The sequence below is a fragment of the Leucoraja erinacea genome, chromosome 3 (genome assembly GCF_028641065.1).
Source record: "Leucoraja erinacea ecotype New England chromosome 3, Leri_hhj_1, whole genome shotgun sequence".
Lineage (NCBI taxonomy): Eukaryota > Metazoa > Chordata > Chondrichthyes > Rajiformes > Rajidae > Leucoraja > Leucoraja erinaceus.
In genome coordinates this window covers 23,188,453-23,214,857 of record NC_073379.1, presented here as the reverse complement: position 1 = coordinate 23,214,857, position 26,405 = coordinate 23,188,453, and the positions used below count along the sequence as shown (strand labels likewise).

The window sequence follows — 26,405 nt, the reverse complement described above, 5'->3', positions numbered from 1 at the left end:
CTCCAGCTTTTTGTGTCTATCTTTGGTTTAAACCTGCATCTGCAGTTCCTTCCTGCACTAATAATTTTACTGAACGGTGGGCAAAAAAGGAATTTCACTGTACTTTGGCACATGTGATAATAAAGAACCATTGAAAATGTTATTTGTTTCTCTGTCTCTCCATAGATGTTGCTTAACCTGCTGAGTGTTTTCAACATTTCCTGGTTTGAGTTTCACATACTAAGACCATTTTTTTTAACTGCACATCCATTGTAATTTCACAGTCCAGACCTGGTCCATTCCAGCAAGAAATGATTGGTTAAAATTGGCTCCAGTCCAATCACGTCCTCTGCGTATGTGCGTGCTCTACTCACACACATACCAACACCAAAAATGCAGACCTCTCTTCAATGTGAACAGAAAACCTCGCAATGCCTTTCATTTCAGGGCTGGGCGCTCACACGCACGCCTTGAAAGGGTTTTTTTGTGTGTGTCTGATTTCATAAGAGGAGTGAAATTCGACACTGCTTCCTGATTATCTCCATCCTCTCCGGATTCCAGTGCAGAGAGGGAGGGAGAAAGAAAGAATCGAAGAGGAAACAAGTTTGGCTGGGATAAACAAGAGCGGTGGAGCCAAGAATTTCAGCTGCGGGAGAGTGGGAGAGATCGGCCTCTCTCCGGGGATCTGCAAGGAACAACCGGCTTCAGGAAGAGGTAACGCGCATCCTACGGTTGGGGTCAAGGGCAGCATCTTTGAGCACAGCTTCTAATCATAATGGGGCTTTCACTGTAAACGTACTGTATCCACCAGGATTCCGAAGTATTGCATGAAATAAAGACAGTTTGAAGCTTCTCGGACTGTAGAAATATGATACTTTTTTGAATAACCCCCTCCCCCTCTTTCATTGCAGCGGCGGTGACCGAAGTTGTGAGTTCAACCCCCCACTGTAACGCAAACATCCAGTCTGCACTCTCCCCCACACATTTAAGCAAGCGCTGATATATCCACAATGTTTAAGCTGTGATCAACATTACAGTGTGGAGGTGTATAAAATCGTGAGGGGGAATGGGTAGGGTGAATGCACGAAGTATTTCACTCTGTGTAGGGGAATCAAGAACAGAAGGGGATAGATAGGTTTAAGGCGAGAAGGTACCGAGGGACATTTTGTTCACACAGAGGGCGGTGGAGGAGGTAGTTGAGGCAGTTGTATTACAACATTTAAAAGACACTTGGACAGGTACATGGATGGGCACAAAGGGATATGGGCCAAACGCAGACAGGTGGGACTAGCGTAGACGGGGAGTCTTAGTTGGCATAGATGAGTAGGGCTGATATGCCTGTTTCAGTGCTGCATGACTCCAGGACTCTGCATATTCTATCTTCTAAGTGGGAGCTAGTTTGACTACCTTGTTTCCATTATTAAACCAGTGACTGCATTTTATTCATAGCCAAGTATGTTGGGATGCAATTGAATTGGAAGTTTCCTTGTTTTTCCACCTTTTGATTTAGAATTCTTCCTGGCTGCAATTAAATGCAATGACTCAGTGAAAGTTCCCTCCCTGCCTTGGCTGTGTGTGTAGACACAAGGAACTGCAGTTACTGGTTTGCCCAAAAAGACACAATGTGCTGGAATAACTCAGCGGGTCAGACAGCATCTCTGGAGATAATGGATAGGGTAAATGCACAGTTTTTTCCCCAAGGTAGATGAATCAACAACTAAGTTCAAGAACCTGAAGGGTTCTGACCCGAAACATCTCATATCCACGTCCTCCTGAGATGCTGCCTGACCCGCTGAGCTACTCCAGCACATCTTCTTTTTTGACAGTGTATGAAATGGGGAAGCTGCAGAGGATTTAATGATTGTTTACGCTTTTTGTACAGCCTCAATGTAATCTATTCCTGCACTTTTGAACTTAAGTGTGTTTGTGCTTATGTATAATATGATTTTCACTGATGCAGAAAAGGAATTCCACTGCCCCTAGGTACATGCAGAGTATTTTATAAATGCAGTCTTTTACTCAAAGTAGGGAAATCATGATCTGGAGGACATAAGTTTATGTGGAGAGAGGGAGATTTTTATAGGAACCTGAGAGGCAATATTTTCACTCGGTGCGTGATGGGTGGAACGAGCTGCCAGAGGAGGTAGTTGAAACAGGGAGGTGTTAATTTTAAGTGAGAGAAGTTGTTGAGGGTGCGGAAAAATACAGCCAGGCAGAGCAAGTGCCAGTGGAGGGAAATCTGAAGAAGGGTCCCGACCCAAAATGTCACCTGTACATGTTCTCTGGGGATGCTGCCTGACCCACTGAGTTGCTCCAGCATTTTGTGTCTTTCCTTAGATGAGGCTGGCACTATAAAAACATTTAAAAGACATTGGGACAGTTACATGGATGGGAAAGGTTCAGAGGGATATGGGCTAAAGGCGGACACGTGGGACTAAGGCATCTTGGTTGGCATGGATGAGTAGGGCCGATGGGCCTATTTCAGTGGTGTATGACTAGGACTCTTTGCCTGTTCTGTCTTCTAAGTGGGAGGTAATTCTGCTCAGTTTGACTGCCTTGTTTCCATTATTAAAACAGTGACTACATTTTGTTCTTAGCCAAGTATGTTGGGCTGACCCAAAACAGCATGCAATAGAATTGCAAGTTTCCTTGTTATTTCATCTTTTGGTTTAGAATTCTTACTGGCTGCAATTAAACACAATGACTCGGTGAAATTTCCCTCCCTGTCTTGACAGTGTGCAGACACAAGGAACTGCAGTTACTGGTTTGCCCAAAAAAGGGAGGACTATTGTGGATGGAGCATGTTGGTTGGCTTGGGCAAGTTGGGCTGGAGGGTCACATTTGTGCTGTATGACTCCATGTGACAATAGTGCCATTGTACCTTTAAACCATTTTGCCTTCCACATAGAACCTGTTTGTGAAACATGGAGAGGAGGGAGCAAAGTGGAGAAAGCAAGGATGCCCAGAGCAGGTCTGGAGGTCATGATGGTTCCTCGCGGGTCATCAGCGTCGTTTTCCTGATGCTCCTCATCGATTTGCTTGGGTTTACCCTGATCCTGCCACTCCTGCCTTCCATTTTGGACTACTACGGAAAGACTGACCAGGTGAGTACAAGCAGCTATGTGGGAGGTGTTAGCGTGGGTCACCCCCACATTCCAACTCAATTGTCCCGAAGCAACTCTGAGGTAAAAGTTTCCAGCTCAAGTTTATTGTCATCTGCACAAGTGCGGTGAGGTAGAGGTACAATGAAGATTTTGCTTGCAGCCACATCACTGGTGCAGAGACTCAGACAAACACACAGATACTAAGTCTGAAGAATGGTTCGTCAGTCACCCACCCGAAACGTCACCCAACCCTTTTCTCCAGAGACGCTGCCTGATCCGCTGAGTTACCGCAGCACTTTGTGTCTACACATAGAAACAAATTGTACATGAATTATGCACAAAATTCTAACAGAAAGATGATTTTGCAGAAAAAAAACATTCTGTGAAAAATCTAGTCAGATAGTGCAAGAGGTGGTCACTTCTCAGCCTCCTAAGCTCCAGGGAAATCAGTCGCAATCTATCCAGTCTCTCCTTATTACACAGGCCCTTCAGTCTTGTGAATCTTTTCTGCACTCTCCGATCTGATGTTTACGAATACTAAGAACCTGCAACAGCTATGTGCTTTCCCACAGTGTCAGGTTAAGGACCATCACTGCTTTCCTTCAGACCCATCAGAGGTCAGGGTCAAACCTGGATCTCCAGCGCTGAGGTAGCAGCTCGATCAGCTGTCTCAATGTGCCGCTAACAAAAACCTGTCTGAGGCCTTTAAGTTTTGAGTTTGTTTCCCCAGTCCTTAAGACCATTAGACCATAAGATATAGGAGCAGCAATTAGTCCATTCAGCCCATTGAGTCTATTCCGCCAATGGCTGATCTAGTTTTACCATGATTTCGTCATGGCTGATCTATTTTCCCTCTCAACCCCTGTTGAGTGATGACAGAAGCCTAACACCAAGATAAAGATCTAAAGACTTTATTAACTACCCCATACTCATGCCTTCTCCCCGTAACCTTTGACACCCTTCCGAGTCAAGAACCTATCTTGATACTCAACTACATTGGGTATTTTTTTCTCTGCTTTAAAAATACCTAATGTCCTGGCCTCCACCACCATCTGTAGCAATGACTTCTACAGATTCACCACCATCTGGCTAAATAAATTCCTCTTTCTCCCTATTCTAAAGGTACGTTATTTTATTCCGCATCTATGCCCTCTGGTCCTAGACTATCCCACTACTGGAAACATCCTTTCCATGTCCACTCTATCTAGGCTTTTCATTATGCAGTACATTTCAATGAGATCCCTTCCTCATTCTTCTAAACTCCAGCGAGCACAGGCCCAGTGCCATCAAATGCTCCTCACGTATTAACCAATTTATCCCCGGGATCATTTGTGTAAACCTCAGGACCCTCTCCAATGCCAACACATCCTTCCGCAGATATGGGGCCCAAAACTGCTCACAATATTCCGAGTGTGGCCTCACAGTCAGCATTGCCTCCTGAACTCAATTTCTCTGCCATCTCTTTTGACCTCTCCGCAACCTAGGAGTGTTGAAAGAGTTTTGCCAGGAAACAGAAGAGTCAAACTTGCAACGTTAAACCCTGAGGAGGTCTGTGTGTATCTTGCCAAAGTTCTAAAGGATGGGTGTGTGTATCGAGCTAATGAATAGCAGAAGGGTTCTCTGTGTTTTCCGCACTGTTGTGTTTTGCTCGTGGTATTGGTGCATTATTGTCTGGCGTACCGAATTACAGTGAAAAACATTGCGTGCTAGCCTGTCCAATTAATCACAGTGAACCCCTCTCGTCTAAGATTTGATACTAGTTTAGTTCAGTTTATTGTCACGTGTACCGAGGTACAGAGAAAAGCTTTTGTTGCGTGCTAACCAGTCAACAGAAAGACTTTACATGATTACCATCAAGCCAACCACGGTGTACAGATACAGGATAAGGGAGTAACGTACAGTGCAAGATAAAGCCAGTAAAGTCCAATTGAAGATAGACCAAGGATTTCCAATGAGGTAGATGGTAGGTCAGGACCACATTCTACTTGTTGATAGGATGGTTTAATTGCCTGAAAACAGCTGGATAGAAACTGTCCCTGAATCAGCAAGTGTACGTTTTCACACTTCTGTACCTCTTGCTCTATGGGAGAGGGGAGAAGAGGGAGTGACTGGGGTGAGACTCGTCCTTGATTATGCCGGTGGCCCATCCAAGACAGCATGTATTGTAAATGGGAGGTTGGTTGATGTGATGGTCTGGGCTGCGTCCACACAACTTTGCAATTTCTTGCGGTCTTGGATTGATTGTGAATTTTCAATGCATGGACATTTTCTTTGCACCCTACGGTATCAATGGGGTGCAAGTGTAACAGCCCCAGTTAGTGGGAAGATGCAAGTACATTGTGAAAAGTTTACATAGGCAGCTTCCATAAGAAGATGAAGGCATTGCGAATAGAAGGCAATAGCATTGTATAATTTAAAAAATGGAACATCCATGTACGATTATTTCTTCTCTTGTTTTGAGCTAACTTCTCTTTGCCTGTTATTGACAGGATGGTGTTTATCGATGGCTGCAACACTCCGTGGAATGGTTTGCTAATGTGATTGGAGTCCCCAGTGTAAGAAAATATAACACCGTCCTCTTTGGAGGTGAGAACGATAAGTTGCTCGGAGGAGGCTGTGCTGTGCAATGTTCTGCTTGTTAAAATGACATAAGAATACAACTGTATAGAGATGGTGCATAGTTATATAATTGTAACTAATCTTATTTATGTGACTCAAAGCAAAGTACAAAGTACTGGCGTAACTCAGCGAGTCAGGCAGCATCTTTGATCTCTATATCTAAAATCATGAAGGGAATTGATAGGGTGAATGGACAGAGTCGACAGTCGTTTAGGGGAATCAAGAACCTGGAGGCGTGGGTTTAAGGTGAGAGGGAAAGATGTAATAAGAACCTGAGGGGCAACTTTATCACGCAAGAGGACGGTGCGTGTATGGAATGAGCTGCCAATGTATTTTATGTAATGTCGTCTCTTGCCTGGATCTTAAGTCTGAAATAAAGTTTAATAATAATAATTACATTTAAAATACCTCGTACAGTACATGGATAGGAAAGGTTTAGAGAGATATGGACCAAATGTAGGCAGATGGGACTAGCTTAGATGGGGCATCATGGTGGCGAAAGGGCTAGTTTCCTAGTATGGCTCCATGACATGGATATGCAATGTTTAAGTCGGGACCCTTCTTCTGAAGAAGTGTTCCAATCTGAAACGTCGCCTATCCGAGTCCTCCAGAGATGTTGCCTGACCCTCTGAGTTACTCCAGCACTTTGTGCTTAGCCCAAGGTTCCTTGTTTATTTTCTTTATTTATATGACTGTAACATGATTTAAGTTCTGAAGCCCAACGTGGTCTGAGAGTGATGTGAAAGTGCAATGGGGTTGGGAGGAATTTGGTGAACACCAGGAAATGGGTGCAGGGAGCAGACGAGGCCACTCAAGCCTGACCTACTCCTCACTATTGAGTCATACAGCATTGAAACAGGCCCTTCAGCCGAGAACGTCCATGCTGACCAAACTATGGTCATGGCTGATCTGCCCTGAGCCTCACCTCTATTTTTGTGTCAGTTCCTGTGGCCCTCACTTCCCTGATCTGTCCACCTCCAAGTACTTCTAGTGACAGCCTCTACACACCCTAGGGGTAAAGGAATTCCAGAAGCCTGCAAACTTCTGTGAGGTGTCTTGCTTCCAACATTTCTGCTCTTCTTCCAGAGACACGCAGGTCCACTGGCCATTGTAAACTGCCCATGGTCTATAGGAGAATGGTAGATCTGGCAGAAATACATGGGAACAAAATGGAATGAATGTAATATGGTATCTGGGCGACACAGCGATGCAGTGGTAGAGTTGCTACCTTACAGCGTACGGAGTTTGTACGTTCTCCCTGTGACCACGTGAGTTTACTCCGGGTGCTCCAGTTTCCTCCCACATCTCAAAGACGTGCAGGTTTGTAAGTTAATTGGCTTCTGTAAATTGCCTCGGTGTGTAGGATAGAACCTGTGTACAGGTGATCATGGTTGGCGTTGACTCGGTGGGCTGAAGGGCCTGTTTTCACGCTGTATCTGTAAACTACCTTAACGTATGTGATGGTGACACGTGCTCAATCCCTCTCCATCCAGGGCTCATTGGATCCATCTTCTCATTGCTGCAGTTCCTCACCGCTCCAGTTACCGGTGCAGCCTCTGACTACTTTGGCCGCAGACTGCTGATGATGGTAACCACGGTAAGTATTCAAGAGAGTTAGATTTTGCTCTTAGGGCTAACGGAATCAAGGGATATGAGGAGAAAGCAGGAACGGGGTACTGATTCTGGATGATCAGCCATGATCATATTGAATGGCAGTGTTGGCTCGAAGGGCAGAATGACCTATTCCGGCACCTGCTTTATGTTTCAATGTTTTTTTTAAGTCAGCCTACATTGCCTTACTCCCCGGTTCTGTCTGCGCAAAGTTTCCATCTCCTCCATGTGACCACGTTTGGGCAGCTGTATGGAAAGGAAAGTTTAGATGATAGGGTGGCGCAGCGGTACAGCTGCTGCCTTACTGCGCCAGAGACCTGGGTTCGATCCAAACTATGGAGAAAAAGGATGGGGACCTGAAACGACATCTATCCATTTTCTCAAAAGACGCTGCCTGACCGGCTGAGTTACTCCAGCATTTTGTGTCTATCTATTACGGACGGGTGCTATCTGTATGGAGTTTGCATGTTTTCCCTGTGACCACATGGGTTTTCTCCATGTTTTCTCCGACATCCCAAGGAGATTTGTAGGTTAATTGTAAATTGCCCCTAGTGTGTGAGATAGAACTTGTGGATGGGTGGATGGCACAGACTCACTGGGCTGAAGGGCCTGTTTCTGCACTGTATCTCTAAACTAAAATAATTCTAGGACCAGAGGGCACAGCCTCAGAATAAAATGACATAGCTTTAAAAAGGAGATGATGAGGAATTTTTTTAGTCAGAGGGTGGTGAATCTGTGGAATTAATTGCCATAGACCCCTGTAGAGGCCAAGTTATTGACAGATTCTTGATTAGTTAGGGTTTTTAAGGTTATGGGGACAAGGCAGGAGAATGGGGTTAAGAGGGGAAGGTGATCAGCCATGATTGAATGGTGGAGTAGACTCGATGGGCTGAATGTCCTAATTCTGCTCCTATGATTTATGAACATGAACGTATGTACATATCCAAAAGCCTTTTAAACACTGCTTCCAAGTAGAAAATATCTACTTCCACCGCCACCCTGGCAGTGTGTTCCTGACATCCACTACTCGGCCTAAAAAAAATTTGCCCCTCACCTCTCCTTTAAACTTTCTCCGTATCACCTACAACCTTTCCTCTCTAGTATTTGACATCAGTCAGTGAACAAGTTGTACCATATTATGAGGGACACAGTTAAGACGAAGAGTGATGGGCATTTGGACAGGCTGGGGGAATGGAGAGATGTGGAACATGAACAGACAGAGGAGATTAGTTTAACTTGCCGTCATGTTCAGCACAGACATAATCGAGAGTCATACGGCACAGAAGCTGGCCTTTGGGCCCAACTTGCCCATGCAGATCAAGATGCCCCATCTAAGCTAGTCCCAGTGCCCACATTTGGCACATAACTTTCCTATCCATGTGCCTGCCCAAGTGTATTTTAAATGCTGTTCTAGTACCTGCCTTAACTACCTCCTATATGCAGCTCGTTCCGAATACCAACCACTCTCTGAGTGAAAATGTTGCCCCTCATGTTCCTATTAAATCCTGCCAAAGGGCCTGATCCTGTGTTTTACTGTTCTGTGTTCTATGTGTATATGTCACAGGGACAGGATGACACTATTGAAGGAACGCAAGAAGACACAAAATTGTGGAGTAACTCAGTGAGTTATGCAGCGTCTCTGGAGAACATGATGTGGTGACATTTCGGGTCGGGACTGACACAGGATCCCGTCCTGAAACGTCACATATCCATGTTTTAATTTTTTGTTTTACTTTTGGAGATGGGCATGGAAACAGGCCCTTCAGCCCACCAAGTCTGCACCGAGGAGCGATCCCCGTACACGAGCACTATCCTACACACTAGGGACAATATACAATATTTATCAAGGCTAATTCATCCACAAACCTGTACGTCTTTGGAGTGTTGGAGGCAACCGGAGAAAACCCACATGGTCACAGGAACAATGTACAAACTGCATACAGACAGCTCCCATAGTCAGGATCAAACCCGGGTCTCAGTAACCCCACTGTGCCGCCCTCTAGAGATGCTGCCTGACCCGCTGACTAAAGCCAGCTCTTTGTATCTTCTTCTGTAAACCAGCATCTACAGTTCCTTGTGTCTCCATTTCACTGCTGAAGGAACCTTGGTCCGAGTGAACTGCTTTGTTGTTTGATCACCATGTTTTTCTCTCTCCCACATCCCAGGTCGGGCTCATTATTTCCTACCTGCTGTGGGCACTGTCCAGGAACTTTGGGATTTTCCTTCTGTCTCGGGTGGTGGGAGGGATCAGCAAAGGGAACGTCAGCTTGTCGACAGCCATCATCGCAGACCTGCCGTCTCCCCAAGCACGCAGCAGGGGCATGGTAAGAGCTGCTTTGGAACCAATGGTTTTAGTTTAGATTTTAGTTTTAATTTATTATTGTCACGTGTTTCAAGGTACAGTGAAAAGACTTTATTTTGTTGTGTGCTATCCAGTCAGTGGAAAGACTATACATGATTCCAATCGTGCCGTCCACAGTGCACAGATACAGGATAAAGGGAATATCGCTTAGTGCAAGATAAAGTCCAGTAAAGTCTGATTAAAGAAAGTCCGAGGATCTCCAATGAGATATAGTAGGTCAGGATCGCTCTCTAGTTGGTGAAAGGACTGTTTAGTTGCCTGATAACAGCTGGGAAGGAGCTGACCCTGAATCTGGAGGTATGTGTTTTCAAACTGTCTCAAAGGGTAGTGGTGAAGTTGGCAATGAGTAATGTTGGGTTTCAAGTTAGATTGGGTTGGCAGTGAGTAATATGTTTACGGTTTGGTTGAGTTTGCAGTGAGTAATGCTAGGGCTAGGTTGAGTTTGCACTGAGTAATATTAGGTTTAGGGTTAGGTTTATCAATGTCACATGTGCCAGGGTGCAGTTCTGCTATCCTGACAGATTAGATATACATACATAGATGCAGTCAGATCAAACTAGAGTACAGTAGAGTCATGTATAGTTCTCAGCATTGTGGAGTTCTATAGACAAAGTCCAATGTCCGTAATGGGGGAGAGGTGAATATGACTGTACCCTAGCTTGTAGAAGGTCCATTCAGAAACCTAGAGAGGAAGAAGCTGTTCCCGAGTCTGGTGGCGTGTGCTTTCAAGCTTCTATAGTTTCTGCTGGATGGGAGCAGGGAAAAGGGATGACCGGGATGGGATAAGCCTTTGATTATGTTGGCTGCTTTGGTATTGGTTTAATAAGGACAGTACTGAGTGTGCCCACAACAGATCTAACCTTTGGAGTTGAGGGAATCAGCTAAGCAGCAAACCAAATGTTTCAAGGTGATATCTTTGGATAGATGGATTCAGAGGGCTGTGGGCTAAATGCAGGCAAATGGGACTAACCCAGTACGCCATCTTGGTCAGCGTAGTAGGGGCTGTTTCCATGAGGTCGATCTTTATGACTCTAAATTAACAGTCAACATTGTGTCAAGACTTTCCTCTACACTGAAAGCGTGAAGGGGAAGTAACCAGTAATTTGGAGTGGATGCTAATGGTTTGTTTTTCTGACTGGAAGTCTGCAATGAGTGGTTTACCACAGGCATCGGTGTTGGATCCACTGTTGTCCACTACTTACATGAACGATTTGAATGTGAATGTAGGTGGCATAGTTATTAAGTTTGCAGATGACACCAAAATTAATGGTATGGTGGTTATCTATAATTGCATCTATGTTTACATCTATGATTGATCTAATATTACAACAGGATCGTGATTAACTGGATCAAATGGGACTAGCCCAATATGCCATCTTGGTCGGCATGGACAATGTGGCCAAAAAATGCATGTGTCCATCCTGTATAGCTCCATGACTATAATTGGGCGAATGGACCAAAAAATGGGCAGAGGAATGGCAGATGAAGTTTAATTCTAATAAATTCTGTATAGCCCCATGACTATAACTGGGCCAAGGAATGGCAGATGGAGTTTAATTCTGCTCAACGCTGTATAGTTCAATGACTTTATCAAACATGAAACCCCCTTCTCTCCTCTCCCATCGTTTACCTTTTCTTTTGAACCTCACGGGCCTCTCTACCCCTCAGGCGATGATCGGTGTTGCTTTTTCTCTGGGCTTCACCATCGGGCCCATGATCGGAGCCTTCCTTGGATCACGGGCCGGCGAGGACGAAGCCTTCTATGTCCAACCTGCGCTGCTGGCAATGGCGTTTGTGGCATCCGACCTCCTCTTCATCTTCTTCTTCCTCCCAGAGACCCTCCCGCGAGAGAAACGGGTAAGAGGCCATGGGCTGGGATGAGGGGGTTGGTGGGTTAGGGTGTAGGTATCGGAAGGGGAGGACTGGGCAAGGGAGTTAAATACAACAATAAGTACAACATCAAGTGCAAAGCAGCAACATGGTGGTGCATTGTGGCTCAATCTGAAGTAGTGCAATAAATTAGTAGAGGACAGAAACGGGATGAGGTCGAGTTTAGTTCAGTTTAGGTCAAGTTTTAGTATAGTTTAGAGATGCAGCGTGGAAACAGGCCCTTCAGCCCACCGAGTCCATGCTGACCACAAACACCCCTTATACTAGTTCTATCCTACAAACATTAGGGACAATTTACCGAGGGCCAATTAACCTACAAACCTGCATGTCTTTTGAATGTGGGAAGAAATCGGGAGGAAACAGGGAAACGGAGAATGTACCGACAGCACCCATAGTCAGGATAGAGTCTGGATCTCTGAAGCTGTGAGGCAACGATTCTACCGCAGCACCACTGTGCCGCCTGTTGAGTGGGAATATGTGGCAACACCTGGAATGGGGTGTGGAAGATGTGATTGGTTCAGGGATCTGATAGGAGTGGGGAAGATGCTGTTCTTCACTCTGAATGTCTGGGCTTTCAAGCTCCTCTATCTTCTCTCAGTAGGGAGAAGAGAGGAAAGGCAGTAGCCTAGGCCCACACGATCTCATGGTTGCTAAACACTCCATACTGACCATATTGCCATACTGACCTTTCTGTCCTGTGCCTCCTCCACTGTCAGAGTGGGACCAAACACAAATTGGAGCAACAACGCCTGATATTTTGCTTGGGCAGCTTACACCCCATCGGTATGAATATTGACCTCTAACTTCAAATAACCCTTGCTTTCCTTCTCTCTCTCTACCCCCCCTGCCCTAGTTTCAATGTCCTCCTGATTAATTTTACTGTTTGATTGCCTCATTGTCACCTTCCCCTCGGCCAACAATGAACCATTCTACATTTTACATCTTGATCACTGTCTGCTTTGATCTGTTGTTTTCACACCTTGCCCTTCCATATCACTAGCTTCCCTCTCCCCTGACTCTCAGTCTAAAGAAGCGTCTCGACCCGAAATGTCACCCATTCCTTCTCTCCAGAAATGTTGTTTGTCCTGCTGATTTACTCTGGCATTTTGTGACTGTCTTCGGTGTAAACCAGCAACTACAGTTCCTTCCTACACAGAGAGGAAAGCATGGCAGACATCCTACAATTTTAGCATACACACTTTTCCCTGGATGTATTAACTTGGAGCATTTCTATGGCCATACCTACTACATGAGGCATTTGATGCTTCTGAAATGGAAACGGCTCCAATTGTGGATTCTGACTCCTGTGGGAAAACTTTTCCAAACCATTAGAGATCAGCTGTCTGCTGCTGGTTAAAGTTCCTAGACTTCCTGGTTGACTGCTCCGCGGGAGTCTCTTCTGCTCGAGGACTGCAGTGGGTCAGGAACGTGCTTGCCCAACCTCTGAAGGGCAAAAGGGGGTTGTGCGATGAGGGCCAACATCTGTCAGTGACGTTCGTGTCTCAAGACAAAGAGTATATCTTAATAAAACTTGGAATGACCATCCAGCAATGCAGTGGGTGGTGCAACAAGTAGAGCCATTGCCTCAGTGTTTCCAGAGACCTAGGTTCGATTCTGACCCCCGGCTCTGTCTATGCAGAGTTTGCACTTTCTCCCTGCGGCTTCCCCCAAGTGCTCCGGTTGCAAAGGCATGCAGGTTTGGTGTGGTTATTGCCCGCTGTAAATTATTCCTAGTGTGTGGCGTATGTGGTAGAATCTGGGGGAGTTGATGGGAATGTGGGAAGGATTAACATGTAACAGGGTTGCTTTGAGCCCAGACTTGATGGGCCAAGTTAATCACCTTCGCTGCCATGAGGAAATATAGAGTTAGGAGACTGCTGCAGGTAGAAGGTTAGCACCAGTACACAGTGGCAATGAAAATGACAAATTCCAGGAGGGTATAAAGATCAACAAATATTTGTTTTCCCTGCACCATTCTGAGACTGACACACTTTCCGCAAAAAAAAAAAAAGTGCTGGTGGAACTCAACGGGTCAGGCAGCACCTGTGGAGGGAAATGGACAGCTAACATTTCAGGTTGGGACCCCTCCTTCTTGAGACTGAAGAAGGATCCCGACTCAGCGTAATTTGCTGTTTCCCTGCCAAAGACACTGCCCGACCCATAAGATCATAAGTGATAGAAGCAGAATTAGGCCAATCAAGTCCGCCATTCAATCATGGCTGATCTATCTCTCCCTCCTAACCCCATTCGCCTACCTTCTCCCCGTAGCCTGCTGAGTTCCTCCAGTTCTTTGTGTTTTGCCTATGATTCCAACGTCTCTGGTTTCTTGTTTCTAACACACTTGCCAGCTCAAGTGGTCTTTGAGGAGTTCTTGACGTACTCGTTTCACTCTGACTACATCACAAGATGCTCAGCAGTTAGAACAAGGAACACTATCTCTGCCAATTATTTTCCTTGTTTTAAAATCTCAATGGATCCTCAAAGCAAACTGAGAATCCTTATAAGGTCTGTCAAAATATATGCATACTGTTCCTTGTTAGCAGATAATGGTGAGCAAAGAGTTCATTCTCTTTGTTTTGTGATTATTTGATGAGACCTTTCAGGTATCCAGTGCCTCCATTCCATGAGACATTTAAGAAATTTGGCATGTTACCAAATACTCCATGTCATAAGTCACAGATGGAGAATTAGACCCATCGAGTCTACTCTGCTAACAAATACATGGACACTGTTGAAACTATCCTGACTCGTATGTCCTCGTATTGTAATTTCAACACGTAGGAATACAAGAGGCTACAGAGAGTGGTGGACACAGCCTAGTCCATCCAGCCATAGCACTCCGCATCACTGAAACCATCTACATGAGCTGCTGTCTCAAGGAGGCGGCATCTATCATGGTTCCTCACCATCTCGGCCATGCCCTCTTCTCGCTGCTACTGTCGGGCAGGAGGTGCAGAATCCTAAAGTCCTACATCACCAGTTCAGGAACAGCTACTTTCGGATTCTTGAACAAGTTACACGACCATAATCCTACCTTGACAATGGAAAACTATAGACCACTAACTTGCGTTATAATTGTTTTGTACGTCTTGTTTTTTTCCAGTCTTTTTCTTTTCATTGTCTTTGTGTGTTATTTATGGACCAAACGCAGGCAGGTGGGACTAGTGTAGATGGGACATGTTGGTTGGTGTAGACAAGTTGGGCTGAAGAGCCCGTTTCCTTGCTGTATGACTTTATGACTATTAGAGGCACCTACACTGGACTCTGATTCTCACCCCAGGTCACCTCGATCGGCAACACCTTCCAGAGTGCTGTGCACCTCCTCAGCCCAGTGGCACTTTTTCAGTTCTCTGCTATCCAACAAAGGAAAGACTCTCCCTCTCCAGAAGGTGAGTGAATTATAAGGTTTCAGTTTATTATTATCACATGATAACATGGTACAGTGAAAACCACCGTTTTGCAGGCTATCCAAAAAGATGCATATATTGTATGTAATTAAGTCAAACTTAAGTACAATAGAGTGGGAAGTGGACGATACAGAATACAGAATGTAGTTCTCAGCATTGTAGTGCATCAGTTCCAGAGACAGTCCTATGTCCACAATAGGGTAGAGGTGAATCGGATGGTACCCCAGCTTATGATCGTTAAGAAGTCTGATAACATGGGGGAGAAGCTGTTCCTGAGTCTGATGGTGCGCGCTTTCAAGCTTCTGTATCTTCTGTCGAACGAGAGCAAGGAGAAGGAGGACTGAACGGACAAGTCTTTGATTGTATTGAATGAATGATACTTTATTGTCACATGTGACATTTCCGGGTAAAATTCTTGGTACCATACGCAAAGTACGCCACGTATAGGGTGCCAACAAAGTAGTCCCCAATGCTCCCTCTTTCTTCTCGGTGGCCGTCCACACCAGGCCTCTCTTTATTCTCTTGGTGCTGGCACGTCCTCGTCCGACCTCCGACACTCACCACGGGCCCGTCCGCCAGGACTCTGACCCCTCTCTGCACCGGGTTCCCTGTAAGCCGCGGCGCCCAGTGAGTGCCTTCGGCCGCAAGCGGCAAGTACTCTGTAGCGCTTCCGGCTGCTTTTCCAAGACAGCGAGAAGTGTAGATGGAGTCAGGGGTGGTAAGTCTAGACTGTATGATAGACTGGGCCACGTGTACAACTCTCTGCCATTTCTTACGGTCTTGGGCAGAGTTGGTACCAAATCAATTTGTGATGCCACCTGACCGTATACTTTCTGAAGCTGAGTAGCAATCTTATGGAGGTGTACAAAGTTATGAGGTCATAGCTGGGGTGACTGCACAGAATATTTTTTACCAGGTTTGGTGAATCATGAACTAGAAGGGCATTGGTTGAAGGTGAGTGGCAATATTTAAAAGGAATCCGAGGGGCAACCTTTTCCACACAGACAGAGCTGGGTATATGGAACGAGCTGCCAGATGTAGTAGACAAGGCAGGCACTATAAGCAATATTTAAGTGACATTTGGACAGGTACTTGGTTAGGAAAGGTTTAGAGGGATATGGGCCTCTTCCCCTGCCTTACAGAGACCCAGGTTTCATCCTGACTGTGCGAGGTTTGTACATTCTCCCTGTGACCACATGGATTTCCTCCCACACTCCAAAGACCCACAGTAAACTTGTAAATTATCCTTAGTGTGTAGGATAGTGTGAGTGTGCAAAGTGATCGCTGATTGGCGTAGACTCGGTGGGCTGAAGGGCCTGTTTTGGCGATGTATCTCGAAAGTCTAAACCGTGAACCTGTATGTGTTCAGGGCAATTACTCTGTTCTTTTCTATAACAATCCAGGAATGCGGGTTCTGAAAGTTCTTGGGCTGGTGTACTTCCTCTACCTCTTCCTGTTCTCCGGCCTGGAATACACCCTCAGCTTCCTCACCCATCAACGCTTCCACTTTGACAGGTACGTGGCTTCTACTTGGCCCATTCTGATCTTGGTGAAGATCTAAACTAAAACCCTGCAGACACAGAAAATATGAAATAAAAACGGCAGCAGCATGCCACAGGCCAGGGTGCATCAGTGGGGAGAGAAACTGATAGTCAGAACTCGAATAGCAACAAAGCAAGTTATTTAAATGTTGCGGAGAGGCTGGAAGGGTGGGTTGAGGGAATATCAGCGCTAGGGTGAGGTCAAGGTGCAGAGACTATGCTAATATTTTGATTTTAATACAGTAAACCCTTGCAATAATAAAGCTCTATGTAACAAATTTTGGTTATAGCTTTTGGACTGTTGCAGAAAGTTCCTGTTGCACCACCTCACTCCCCACCAGTTCCCCAAAGAGCTGGTGCCTCTGACGTGCTTCTGATGGTAGGAGTGGGGAGAGCGAGCAGCATGAAGGCGGTGTGAGGGCCGGACCCGTCCCCATGTGTGGAGCCGGGGGCTCTGTGGCCTCCCAGCCTGTGGATATCCCACTTGTTTAACCTTCCCCTCCCCTCACACGCAATGCCACACTTCTTCCCTCCCGGGTTAAAATTTGCGCTCCCCCACTCAATTACTGTGGGCAATCGGCAATAACGGACAACATCCTCCACCCTCGTGGTCTGAAATTGCGAGGGTTTACCGTACTTCGATTGCAATATCTTAAGTCGGAAGAAGGGTCCTTTGTTCCTTTGAGTGCAGGAGGCTGAGGTGTGATCTCATAGTGGTGTATAAAATCACGAGGTGAATAGATAGTATGAATGTACAGTCTTTTTCTCAAGTTATGGGAATCAAGAACGAGAGGGCATAGGTTTAAGTCGAGAGGGGCAAGATTTACTCAGAATCTCACGGGCAATTTTTTCACACAGAGGGTGATGGATATATGGAACGAGCTGCTGGTGGAGGTAGTTGAGGCAGGTACTATAACAACATTCAAAAGACATTTGAACAGGTACATGGATAGGAAAGGTTTCGAGGGATATGGGACAATTACAGGCAAATGGGAATTGCTTGGATGAGGTGTCTTGGTTGGCATGGAACGAATTGGGCCAAAGGGCCTGTTTGCATGCTGTATGACTATGACCCAGGCTTCTTCTTGAAGTAACCGCTCCTTAAACTGGCTACTGTAGTGGCCTGGTCAAGGTTAGGAAAAGGCCGGACGCCAGGCGGGCTCAAACAGTAGTCTTTTAATCCCAACAGCGAGAGTACACCACACTCACACCTCGAGAGCACTAAACCCAGAGTCGTCTGGAAACCCCGTGGCAGACCAACGCCCCTGTCCCTCAATCGGCGAGGGGGACAATCCAAGGAGTTGCCTACCCTCCAGGGACCGCCACACTACGATCAGTTACTTCAACCATCTCAGGACAATCCCAATGTTAACGCAGAACAAAACATAAATGGAGGCCCTCACCCCTATACCTAAATTGTCTCTCTAAACCTACCGCACCTGTGCTGTTGATTGAGTACTTAAAAGAAAATGTTGCCCGTTGGTATGATTTTAAAAAAAATGTATTTGTATTCCCATGTTACCTTCTTCCAGCATGCAACAAGGGAAGATGTTCTTCTTTGTGGGAATCACAATGGCATTGGTCCAGGGAGGATATGCTCGGAGGATCCGACCTGGAGATGAGATCAAGGCAGTGAGGAGGGTAAGTGATGGGGAGGAATAACCACACACATGGGCGCATTGGTACGGACACGATGCTGGAAATATAATTAATAGTAAATAAATGTAATAGCGTGGATTAGAGAGTGCAGTAAACCCTGGTTATTACAGATCTCTTTATAACGGACTTTGGTTATAGCGACGGCTACCAACGCCACCCCCGGCCTGCACCGCCTCTCCAGCCGCTTCCAGCCTGGACCGACAGCCCACACTGCCGGCTCACACAGCTTGCCTGGGCCACTTTGAGACTGTGCCTGCCACTGAAACCCAAAACGTCACCTCTCCATATTCCTTTTTTCCAGAGATGCTGCCTGACCCATTGAGTTACTCCAACATTTTGTGCCTATTTTCAATAGAAGTAAGGTGCTGCCGTTGTTTCTTTCAAAGAAGCTTCAAGAGTCCAAACTACCTCCAGATCCTAACCACTCATTACACACTTAAGCAAGTTCCAGTGGCCAATTAACCCACGTCCATGGGTTCTGTCCACGTAATTGCATGGCATTTGGAACATCGGAGGAAACCAAAGTACTCAAGCAGCTGCACAAAGAATATGCATGGACAACAATCTCGACATAGACAGCACCTGAGGCTGGGATCGAACCAGGGTCTGTGAAGCTCAGAGGCACTGGCTCTACTCACTGCACTGCCCAGTTTACCCAGTTTGGACTGAGAGTTAAATCTGTCGCCTTCTCGCTCTCAATTTTGTATATCTGACTCTTCTTTTACTTGCCGGTAAATAGTGGCGACAGGAGAAACTCAAATGATAGTTATAGTGGGACAGACATCATTTACCTGATACATTTTTCTATACAGGCCATCGCTCTTCTGATCCCAGGATTTCTCATCATTGGCTGGGCCAGTTCAGTGGTGTTCCTGTACATAGGACTCCTCTTTTACTCATGTGGTAAGTAAGCAAAGGTGCTACTCATCAAATTTATTTTATACAGGCTTTGTGAACACAGATCACGTTGACTATTCTTGATTAAATCCTGCCCCATCAAGATTAATCGGGTCACGTAATTGTTCCCCACTATCTTGGTATTGGTTTATTATTGTCACGTTCAATGGTTCATTGGAATTTTATTTGTCACATATGCAACTGCACAGTGAAATTCTTTTTGCATAAATTGCACATGTGGGCGCTGCCATTTTTGACGCCATTATTCAAAATCCAAAGTCCAGTGGGCCCGCACCCTTGATGTACTGGAGCAGTTCCCATGAACTGATGTCCCTCTCCTCTCGGCTATCTTTGCGTCCCAGGGGCGCCTCCTGCAGCTGACCTTGAAGGTGCTAGAGAAATTACTCGGGTTCACCCTCCTACCAGACCTTGCTCCTCATGTCCAGCTTCTTTTACACAAAGGGTGGTGGGTGTATGGAACAAGCTGCTGGAGGAGGTAATTGAGACAGGTACTATCGCAATGTTTAAGAAGCATTTAGACCAGTACATGGATAGGATAAGAGGGATGTGGGCCAGACACGGGCAGGTGGGACTGGTGTAGATAGAGCATGTTGGTTGGCCTGGGCAAGTTGGTTTGAAGGGCCTGTTTCCACACTGTATGACTGTGACACTAACAATTGCCAAATTAAGCTGTAATGCATCCTGATAGGATACATCTGTATAAGTTAGTAGGTGTCATTAGAGACATGCTGGATTTCCTAGGCATTCTGAGGCCAAGATGGTGCCAGAGTGTGGCGACAATTCACGTGCTGGTCCCAGCAAATCTACTTCATCGATTACAACTGTTCTACTCTTGAGTTTCAATTCCAAGATTCTCAAAATGATTACCAACATCTTCTCAGACATAGGACACTAACTAAAAAATGTCAGCTTACAGACTGGTTATCAAAGGTTGTAGGATTTAAGGAGAATAATAATTAGACTGAGTACCGAGCCGAAATGTCACCGATCCATGTTCTCCTGAGATGCTGCCTGACATGCTGAGTTACTCCAGTATTGTATGTCTTTTTTTGTAAACTAGCATCTTTGTTTCTACAAAATAATTAGAGGTTTTGGATGAAATTCCACAGCTTAGGGTCATGGTAGCTGCCAAGTTTAGCTGCCAAGGCATGGAATGTTATTCCAAGCCCCTCCAGGACCTGTTACTGTAGAAAAAAAATGGACTTTGGGCTGGGATCCTTTTCCAGACATCGAATGTCCGCTTCCCTTCACCGATGCTGCCTGACCCAAGTTTCTCCAGCAATTTGTATCTTACATTCTCATTTCCTCCATGAAACCTACATATCGACTTGTTCCCCACGATGAGACAAGGACCTCTCCTCAAAAAAACCTTGGTGTGATTTTGTGCATTTTATCATGATACACCATAGCATAGTTTGGGAGCAACTCCATCCAAGACTGCAGAGAATTGTGGTTGTAGCTCAGACCATCACACAAACCAACCTCCCTTCCATGGGCCTTGGTAAGACCACCAGCATAATCAAGGACAAATCTCGCCCCGGTCACTCTCTCTTTTCCCCTCTCCCACCGGGGCAAGAGGTACAGAAGTGTGCAAACGCACACCTCCAGATTCAGGGACAGATTCTTCCCAGCTGGTGGGCAACGAACAATCCTAACAACTAGAGAGCACTCCTGAGCTACATCGAACGGACTATTTTTAATCGGACTTTACTGGAGTTTATCTTGCACTAAACATTATTCCGTTTATCCTGTATCTGTACACTGTGGACAGCTTGATTGTAATCATGTATAGTCTTTCCGCTGTCTGAATAATATGCAACAAAAACCTTTTCACTGTCCCTCGGTACATGCGACAATAAACTAAATTAAAACTTGAAACTAAAACGGTTTCTCTTCCAGCTGCTGCTGTCGTCATCCCCTGCCTTTCCACTCTGGTCGCTGGATACGGTAAGTGTCTAGAACATCTACACGCTTCAGACCCAGTCACAACATCAGCAAAACACCGTTGTGAAGAAAGGTCCTGACCCGAAACATCACCTGTCTGTTCCCTCTCCTGATGCTGTCTGACCCACTGAGTTGCTCCAGTACTTTGTGTTTGGAACTGCATGTTTTGTTGCTTTCAACATGGGGTAAAGAGGATCAGAAGGATAATGCTACTTCCCCGGAGTGTTACCAAGTACTCAGTGGGTTTAGATAGCAATTCCCAAACCCACCACCTCTACCTCTGCTGAAAGATGAGGGCAGCAGGTGCATAAAAATGCTGTACCGCCTTCATGTTCCCATTCAGGACATAATCTTCTTACCTTCCTAAACTTGGAAATGCATCTTTCGTTGCTGCATATGGCATTCCTTATCTATCAGTGCTGTGTGAATGTATGCTTCAATCACCTCCCCTGGCAACATGTTCCAGCCAATGGTGTGTAAAAAAAAGTAGCCTCGTATCTCTTTTAACCATTCCCCATCTCACCTTAAACACGTCCTCAAATATTTGACATTTCCACACTGGGCAAAAGACCAACTGCCTACCTTAACTATGTCTCTGATCATTTTATGTACCTATCAGGTCTCCTCTTAACTAATGCTCCCGAAAACAAAGTCAGATTTGTCAAACCTCTCCTTGTAGCCAATATCCTCTAATCCAGACAGCATTCTGTGAACCTCGGCTGCGCCCTTTCCAAAGCCTCCACACCCTTCCTGTAAAGAGATGACCAGAACTGCACATAAATAGCTGACTTCTTGAAAAGGGAGCTGAGCTGAGGTGAAGGCGAAGGCGAAGGGCGCCTCTGGAGTGACCGTGTGGGTTTAATGAGTTTGTATTCACACATCTTATTTCAGGGCTTTGAGTTCCAAAAGCAATTCACAATGGTTGTTGATGAATGGGCAAAACATGGTAGACAGACAAGGCACTTCTCTCATTGACTAATTCAGCCTTGAGCCTCAAGAATGAGGTGCACAGCCTCAGGAAGTTGGAGGGGTAGAGGGGACGTGGACCAGTCATTTAGTCTTGGTTGAAGAATTGTTCTAAGGACAGAACCTCAGGGATTCTTAATCCGAGAGAACTGTGTAGTTTAGAGATACAGCATGGAAGCAGGCCCTTCGGCCCACAGAATCCATTCTAACCCTTGATTCCCGTTTACGTTCACACTCGTTCTTTGTTATCTCTCTCCTTCACATTCACTCCCTGCACACTGGGAGCATTTTACAGAGGCCAATTAACCGCACGTCTTTCGGATGTGGAAGGAAACCAGAGCACCCGGAGGAAACCCACACGGTCACTGGGAGAATGCAAACTCCACATAGTCAGCACCCGAGGTCAGGATCAAACCCGGGTCTTTGGCGCTGTGAATTAGAGGTTTAAATAACACTTTTTAATTTAAAGGTGCAGCTAATCAAAAAGGAACCGTGATGGGAATACTTCGCAGTTTGGGGGCTTTGGCCAGAGCTCTGGGACCTACGTTGGCAGCTACAGGTGAGGAGTTACACAGGTTCTTTTGTACGATTGATGGGTTTTATCATTCAAACACTGGAGTGAAATCCCTGATTACTATTAGTTAATGGTAGCCTGAATCAACATTGTATTTCATTTTTATCACATGGAAGTTGTAGCTCCAGTAATGAAGATCGTACTGAGACCAAATTGAAGAATGTGGAGGGATTATTAAGTATAGTTTATTGTCACGAGTACCAAGGTACAGTGAAAGCTTTTTCGTTGAGTGAGCGGACAGTGTACAGATAAATGGTAAAGGGAATAACGTTTAGTGCAAGATAAAGTCCAGTAAAGTCCGATTAATGATAGTCTGAGGGTCATCAATGAGGGAGATGGGAAGGTGAGGACCGCTCTCTAATTGTCTAGTTGACAACTAGTTGCAAGCTGTCCACATCCCTCCACTGATGCTGTCCGACCTACTGAGTTCCTCTAGATGTTAGCTGCAATTCCAGCATCTGCAGATTTTTGTGGCTCCAGTGCAGTGCGACACCCGTTTGAGTGTTGCAGCCATTGGGCAGCTGAAGACACGGAATGTTAGTCATAGCATCACGCAGCATGGAAACAGGCCCTTCAGCCCAACCTGACAGAAGTCTCACCTGCCTGCATTTGGCCTATAAACTTATCCATGTACCTCCCTAAATTTTGTTTAAACATTGTGATACTACCTGCCACAACTACCACCCTTTGTGTAAAAAAGGTGACCCCCTTGGTTCCTATTAACCTCTGCAGCTTTGGGGACAGAGCCTTCTCCAGGGCAGCTCCCAGGCTCTGGAACTCCCTCCCCCAACTGATCCGCAATTCCGTGTCCCTCACCATCTTCCAGTCCCGCCTCAAGACCCATCTCTTCACCTCTGCCTATCCTTAGCCCCACGTCCCCCTCCCTTTTCATCTGTGCATTAATTACCTCATATTGTGTTTTGAATTTAATTCTGTCTTTACTTTGTGTACTAGTCATGTCTCTACTATTTATTTCATTCCCCTTACATGTTTTTCCTCTACCTGCTAAATTTTTGTAAAGTGTCCTTGAGACTCTTGAAAGGCACCCATAAATAAAATGTATTATTATTATTATTATTAAATCTTTCCCCTCTCACCTTAAACCTATGTCCTCTTGTTCTCGATTCCCCGAATCTAGGCAAGACTCGGTATTTACCCGATCTACTCCTCTCATGATTTTATACACCTCGATAAGATCACCGCTCATCTTCCTGCACTCCAAGGAATAGCGTCCAAATCTGCTCAACCTCTCCCTACAGCTCAGGCCCTTGTGTCCCGACAACATCCTTGGAAATCTTCTCTGCACCATTTCCAGCTTTCCTATAACATGGTGTCCAAACCTATGTTGTGTTCTTCTTGCAGTGTACTGGCTTGGAGGTGCAGAGTTGTGCTTCACTGTAGCAGCAGCCGCCTTCCTCCTTCCTCTCGCCATCATCTCAATCCCCAAGGCACAGAAAGCTGAGTGACGTCCAGGAAACTGAGGAGAAGCAGAGGGAGAAGCGTTTGACCCAAGCAAACGCCACCAGGACAGCATGGATTCACTTCAAGCAACTGCAAGCTGCATTGAAAGCAAAATCTAGCAATGGCTGGTTGCTTTTATACAACTGAAAAGTTCACAGCCAATGAAGATCAGGGAAACTGTCTGTCTAATGTAGAAATGTGATGTTTATTGGGTAGAGTACAAAGAACTTCTGTAAAGTAACTTGTTATGGGGGTCTTAAAAATTATTATTTTCCTTCCTGTTGGATACCTTTTCGGGTGTTGTCTATTCTCTGTACTTGGGTGGGAATGTGCCTCAACGGAAGCTTGCAAATATCCCTCCTGGAGGTCCAGGGTATGTGATTTGGAGGAGTAAGCACGCCAATGGGTTACTAAGTGATTCTTTCCTTCTGCACCTTGTCGGCTATATCCTGCCTCCCAAGTGGGTTATTCCTGAATTTGGTTGGAAGGCTTAGTCTAGGAGATAATTAAGCACAGAACAGCAGATACATTCGACAGCTAACTATTGCTGCAGCGATCCCGAGGAGTCACGAAGAAAGCCATCGGAATTTGGAAGAGAAAATTTAAATTCTTGCTGGATTCGCCATCTATCCCATTGCTACCAACACTACTCTTCAGAATGTGGGTTCAAGCATCTCTAAATACAAGTTCAAAATCCACTGTGGAAGATGGGAAATTTAAATCGGGGGACATCAGACCATGGCACTAGAAGATAAAATACCCATCTAGTTTACCAACATATCTCAGACTGCTCTTGGTCATCGTGACCAAGATGGCATAGGCTTTTAATTGGTTTCAAATATCCCGACATGTTATTCAGTTCCAAGGAGATTCTGGTCTTAAAAGAAAAGCCAAAATTATGAAGTAAAAATGAGATGGTCACACAGCTGGCACGGTGGCGCAGTGGTAAAGGTGCTGCCATACAGCACTAGAGAACTGGGTTCAATCTCGACTACGGGTCCTGTCTGTACAGAATTTGTTCATTCTCCCCGTGGCCTGCGTGGGTTTTTCACCAGGATCTCCGGTTTCTTCCCACACTCCAAATACATACAGGTTTGTGGGTTAATTACAATGGTCCCCAGTGTGCGTAGGATAGTGTAAGTATGCGGGGATTGTTGGTCAGCGTAGACACTGTGGGCCAAAGGGCCTGTTTCCGTGCTGTATCTCAAAACTAACTAAACCAAACCAATCTGTGACCTTAACTGTAATCTTGCAACTTGTATTCTCAGTGTGTCTTTGTTAGACTTGTACATTCCCATTGTCACCAGGTGGTGGCTGTGCCTTCAAGCTACCTCTGTGCTGGAACTCTTTCGTCCTTTGGTATCAATCTCACCGCTTTTAGTCACTCCTCAATCTTATCTCTGTGGAAGTGCCTGAAAAGTTGTTATATCAATACAAATTGTTGGTTCCAAATTCCGTGAGTTAACAGTGAAATCAATATCAAAACTTTAAAAGTCACAAAGGGCTGGAGTAACTCAGCGGGTCAAGCAGCATCTCTGGAGAACATGGATAGGCTACATTTCGGGTCTGGACGTTTCTTCACACTGATCGATCTTGAGAAGGGTCCAGACCTGAAATGTCACCTATCCATGTTCTCCAGCGAGGATGTCGGACTTGCTGCAGCATTTTGTGACTTTTTTGTCAACCAGCATCTACAGTTCCTTGTGGCTTCAGTAAACAGCAAGTGGTTTAACAGGAGTTAACATGTGCAATCAATCCGATGAATTTCAGAGTTCTATAATCTTACAAAAAAACAGAAATAGGGTTCAAAGTGAACAGAATACTAGCCTTCTTTCCTGGCCATTTAACCTTAACTCGGCAGGACGTCTGCTAACATTGAAAGGTTTACTGAAAAATGGTAATGTATTAAGCTACTCTTTATTGTTGCTTTGTGCTGCCATTATCTATGTTTGTTTCATTTTGTACAGAATTTCAAATAAACATATCCACTTTATACACAAGAGAGCAAGAGGGTGACTATCCTACCTCTGCCAAAGTGCTTTTGGTCTTTACTTCCCACACCACCATTTGTAGCACATTTTCCTTCACAGAAGACTATTTCATTTTTTAAAAAAGTGCAAAGCCACAGATTGCAGATGCTGACAAACTGAATAAAAACATAAACATGCTGGAGATAGTTAACATCTGCGGAGAGAGCAATATAATGAATCAAATGTTTTTAATCTGTGCTCCATGTCCTAAATTAACCAGTTTATAATCTCATGCCTTCTGATCTTTTAATCTGTCCGTAACTAACCTGTATCCTCAATGTGTCATTTTTAGAGTCCGAGTTACAGAGCATGAAACTGGCCCTTTAGCCCCACTTGTCCA

The 26,405-nt window shown here is 45.3% G+C and overlaps 1 protein-coding gene across 1 annotated transcript; it reads left to right on the top strand.

Moving 5' to 3' along the window:
• The first annotated feature begins 320 nt into the window (after positions 1-320).
• On the top strand, positions 321-26,035 carry mfsd10 (major facilitator superfamily domain containing 10). Its single transcript, XM_055632285.1, has 13 exons — positions 321-693; positions 2,888-3,083; positions 5,573-5,669; positions 7,196-7,299; positions 9,479-9,637; positions 11,344-11,532; positions 14,846-14,954; positions 16,376-16,487; positions 18,046-18,154; positions 18,985-19,075; positions 20,990-21,037; positions 22,470-22,559; positions 23,937-26,035. Exons 2-13 carry the CDS (start codon positions 2,904-2,906, stop codon positions 24,038-24,040), a joined length of 1,392 nt encoding a protein of 463 aa, XP_055488260.1. The 5' UTR covers positions 321-693; positions 2,888-2,903; the 3' UTR covers positions 24,041-26,035.
• The last annotated feature ends 370 nt before the right edge of the window (positions 26,036-26,405 follow it).

Excerpts from the sequence above, each read along its gene's own strand:
- mfsd10 (XM_055632285.1), top strand. The coding sequence starts at position 2,904 with ATGGAGAGGAGGGAGCAAAGTGGAGAAAGCAAGGATGCCCAGAGCAGG. Across the intron at positions 5,670-7,195 it reads TAACACCGTCCTCTTTGGAG|GGCTCATTGGATCCATCTTC; the intron begins GTGAGAACGATA and ends CTCTCCATCCAG. Across the intron at positions 21,038-22,469 it reads CACTCTGGTCGCTGGATACG|GTGCAGCTAATCAAAAAGGA; the intron begins GTAAGTGTCTAG and ends TTTAATTTAAAG.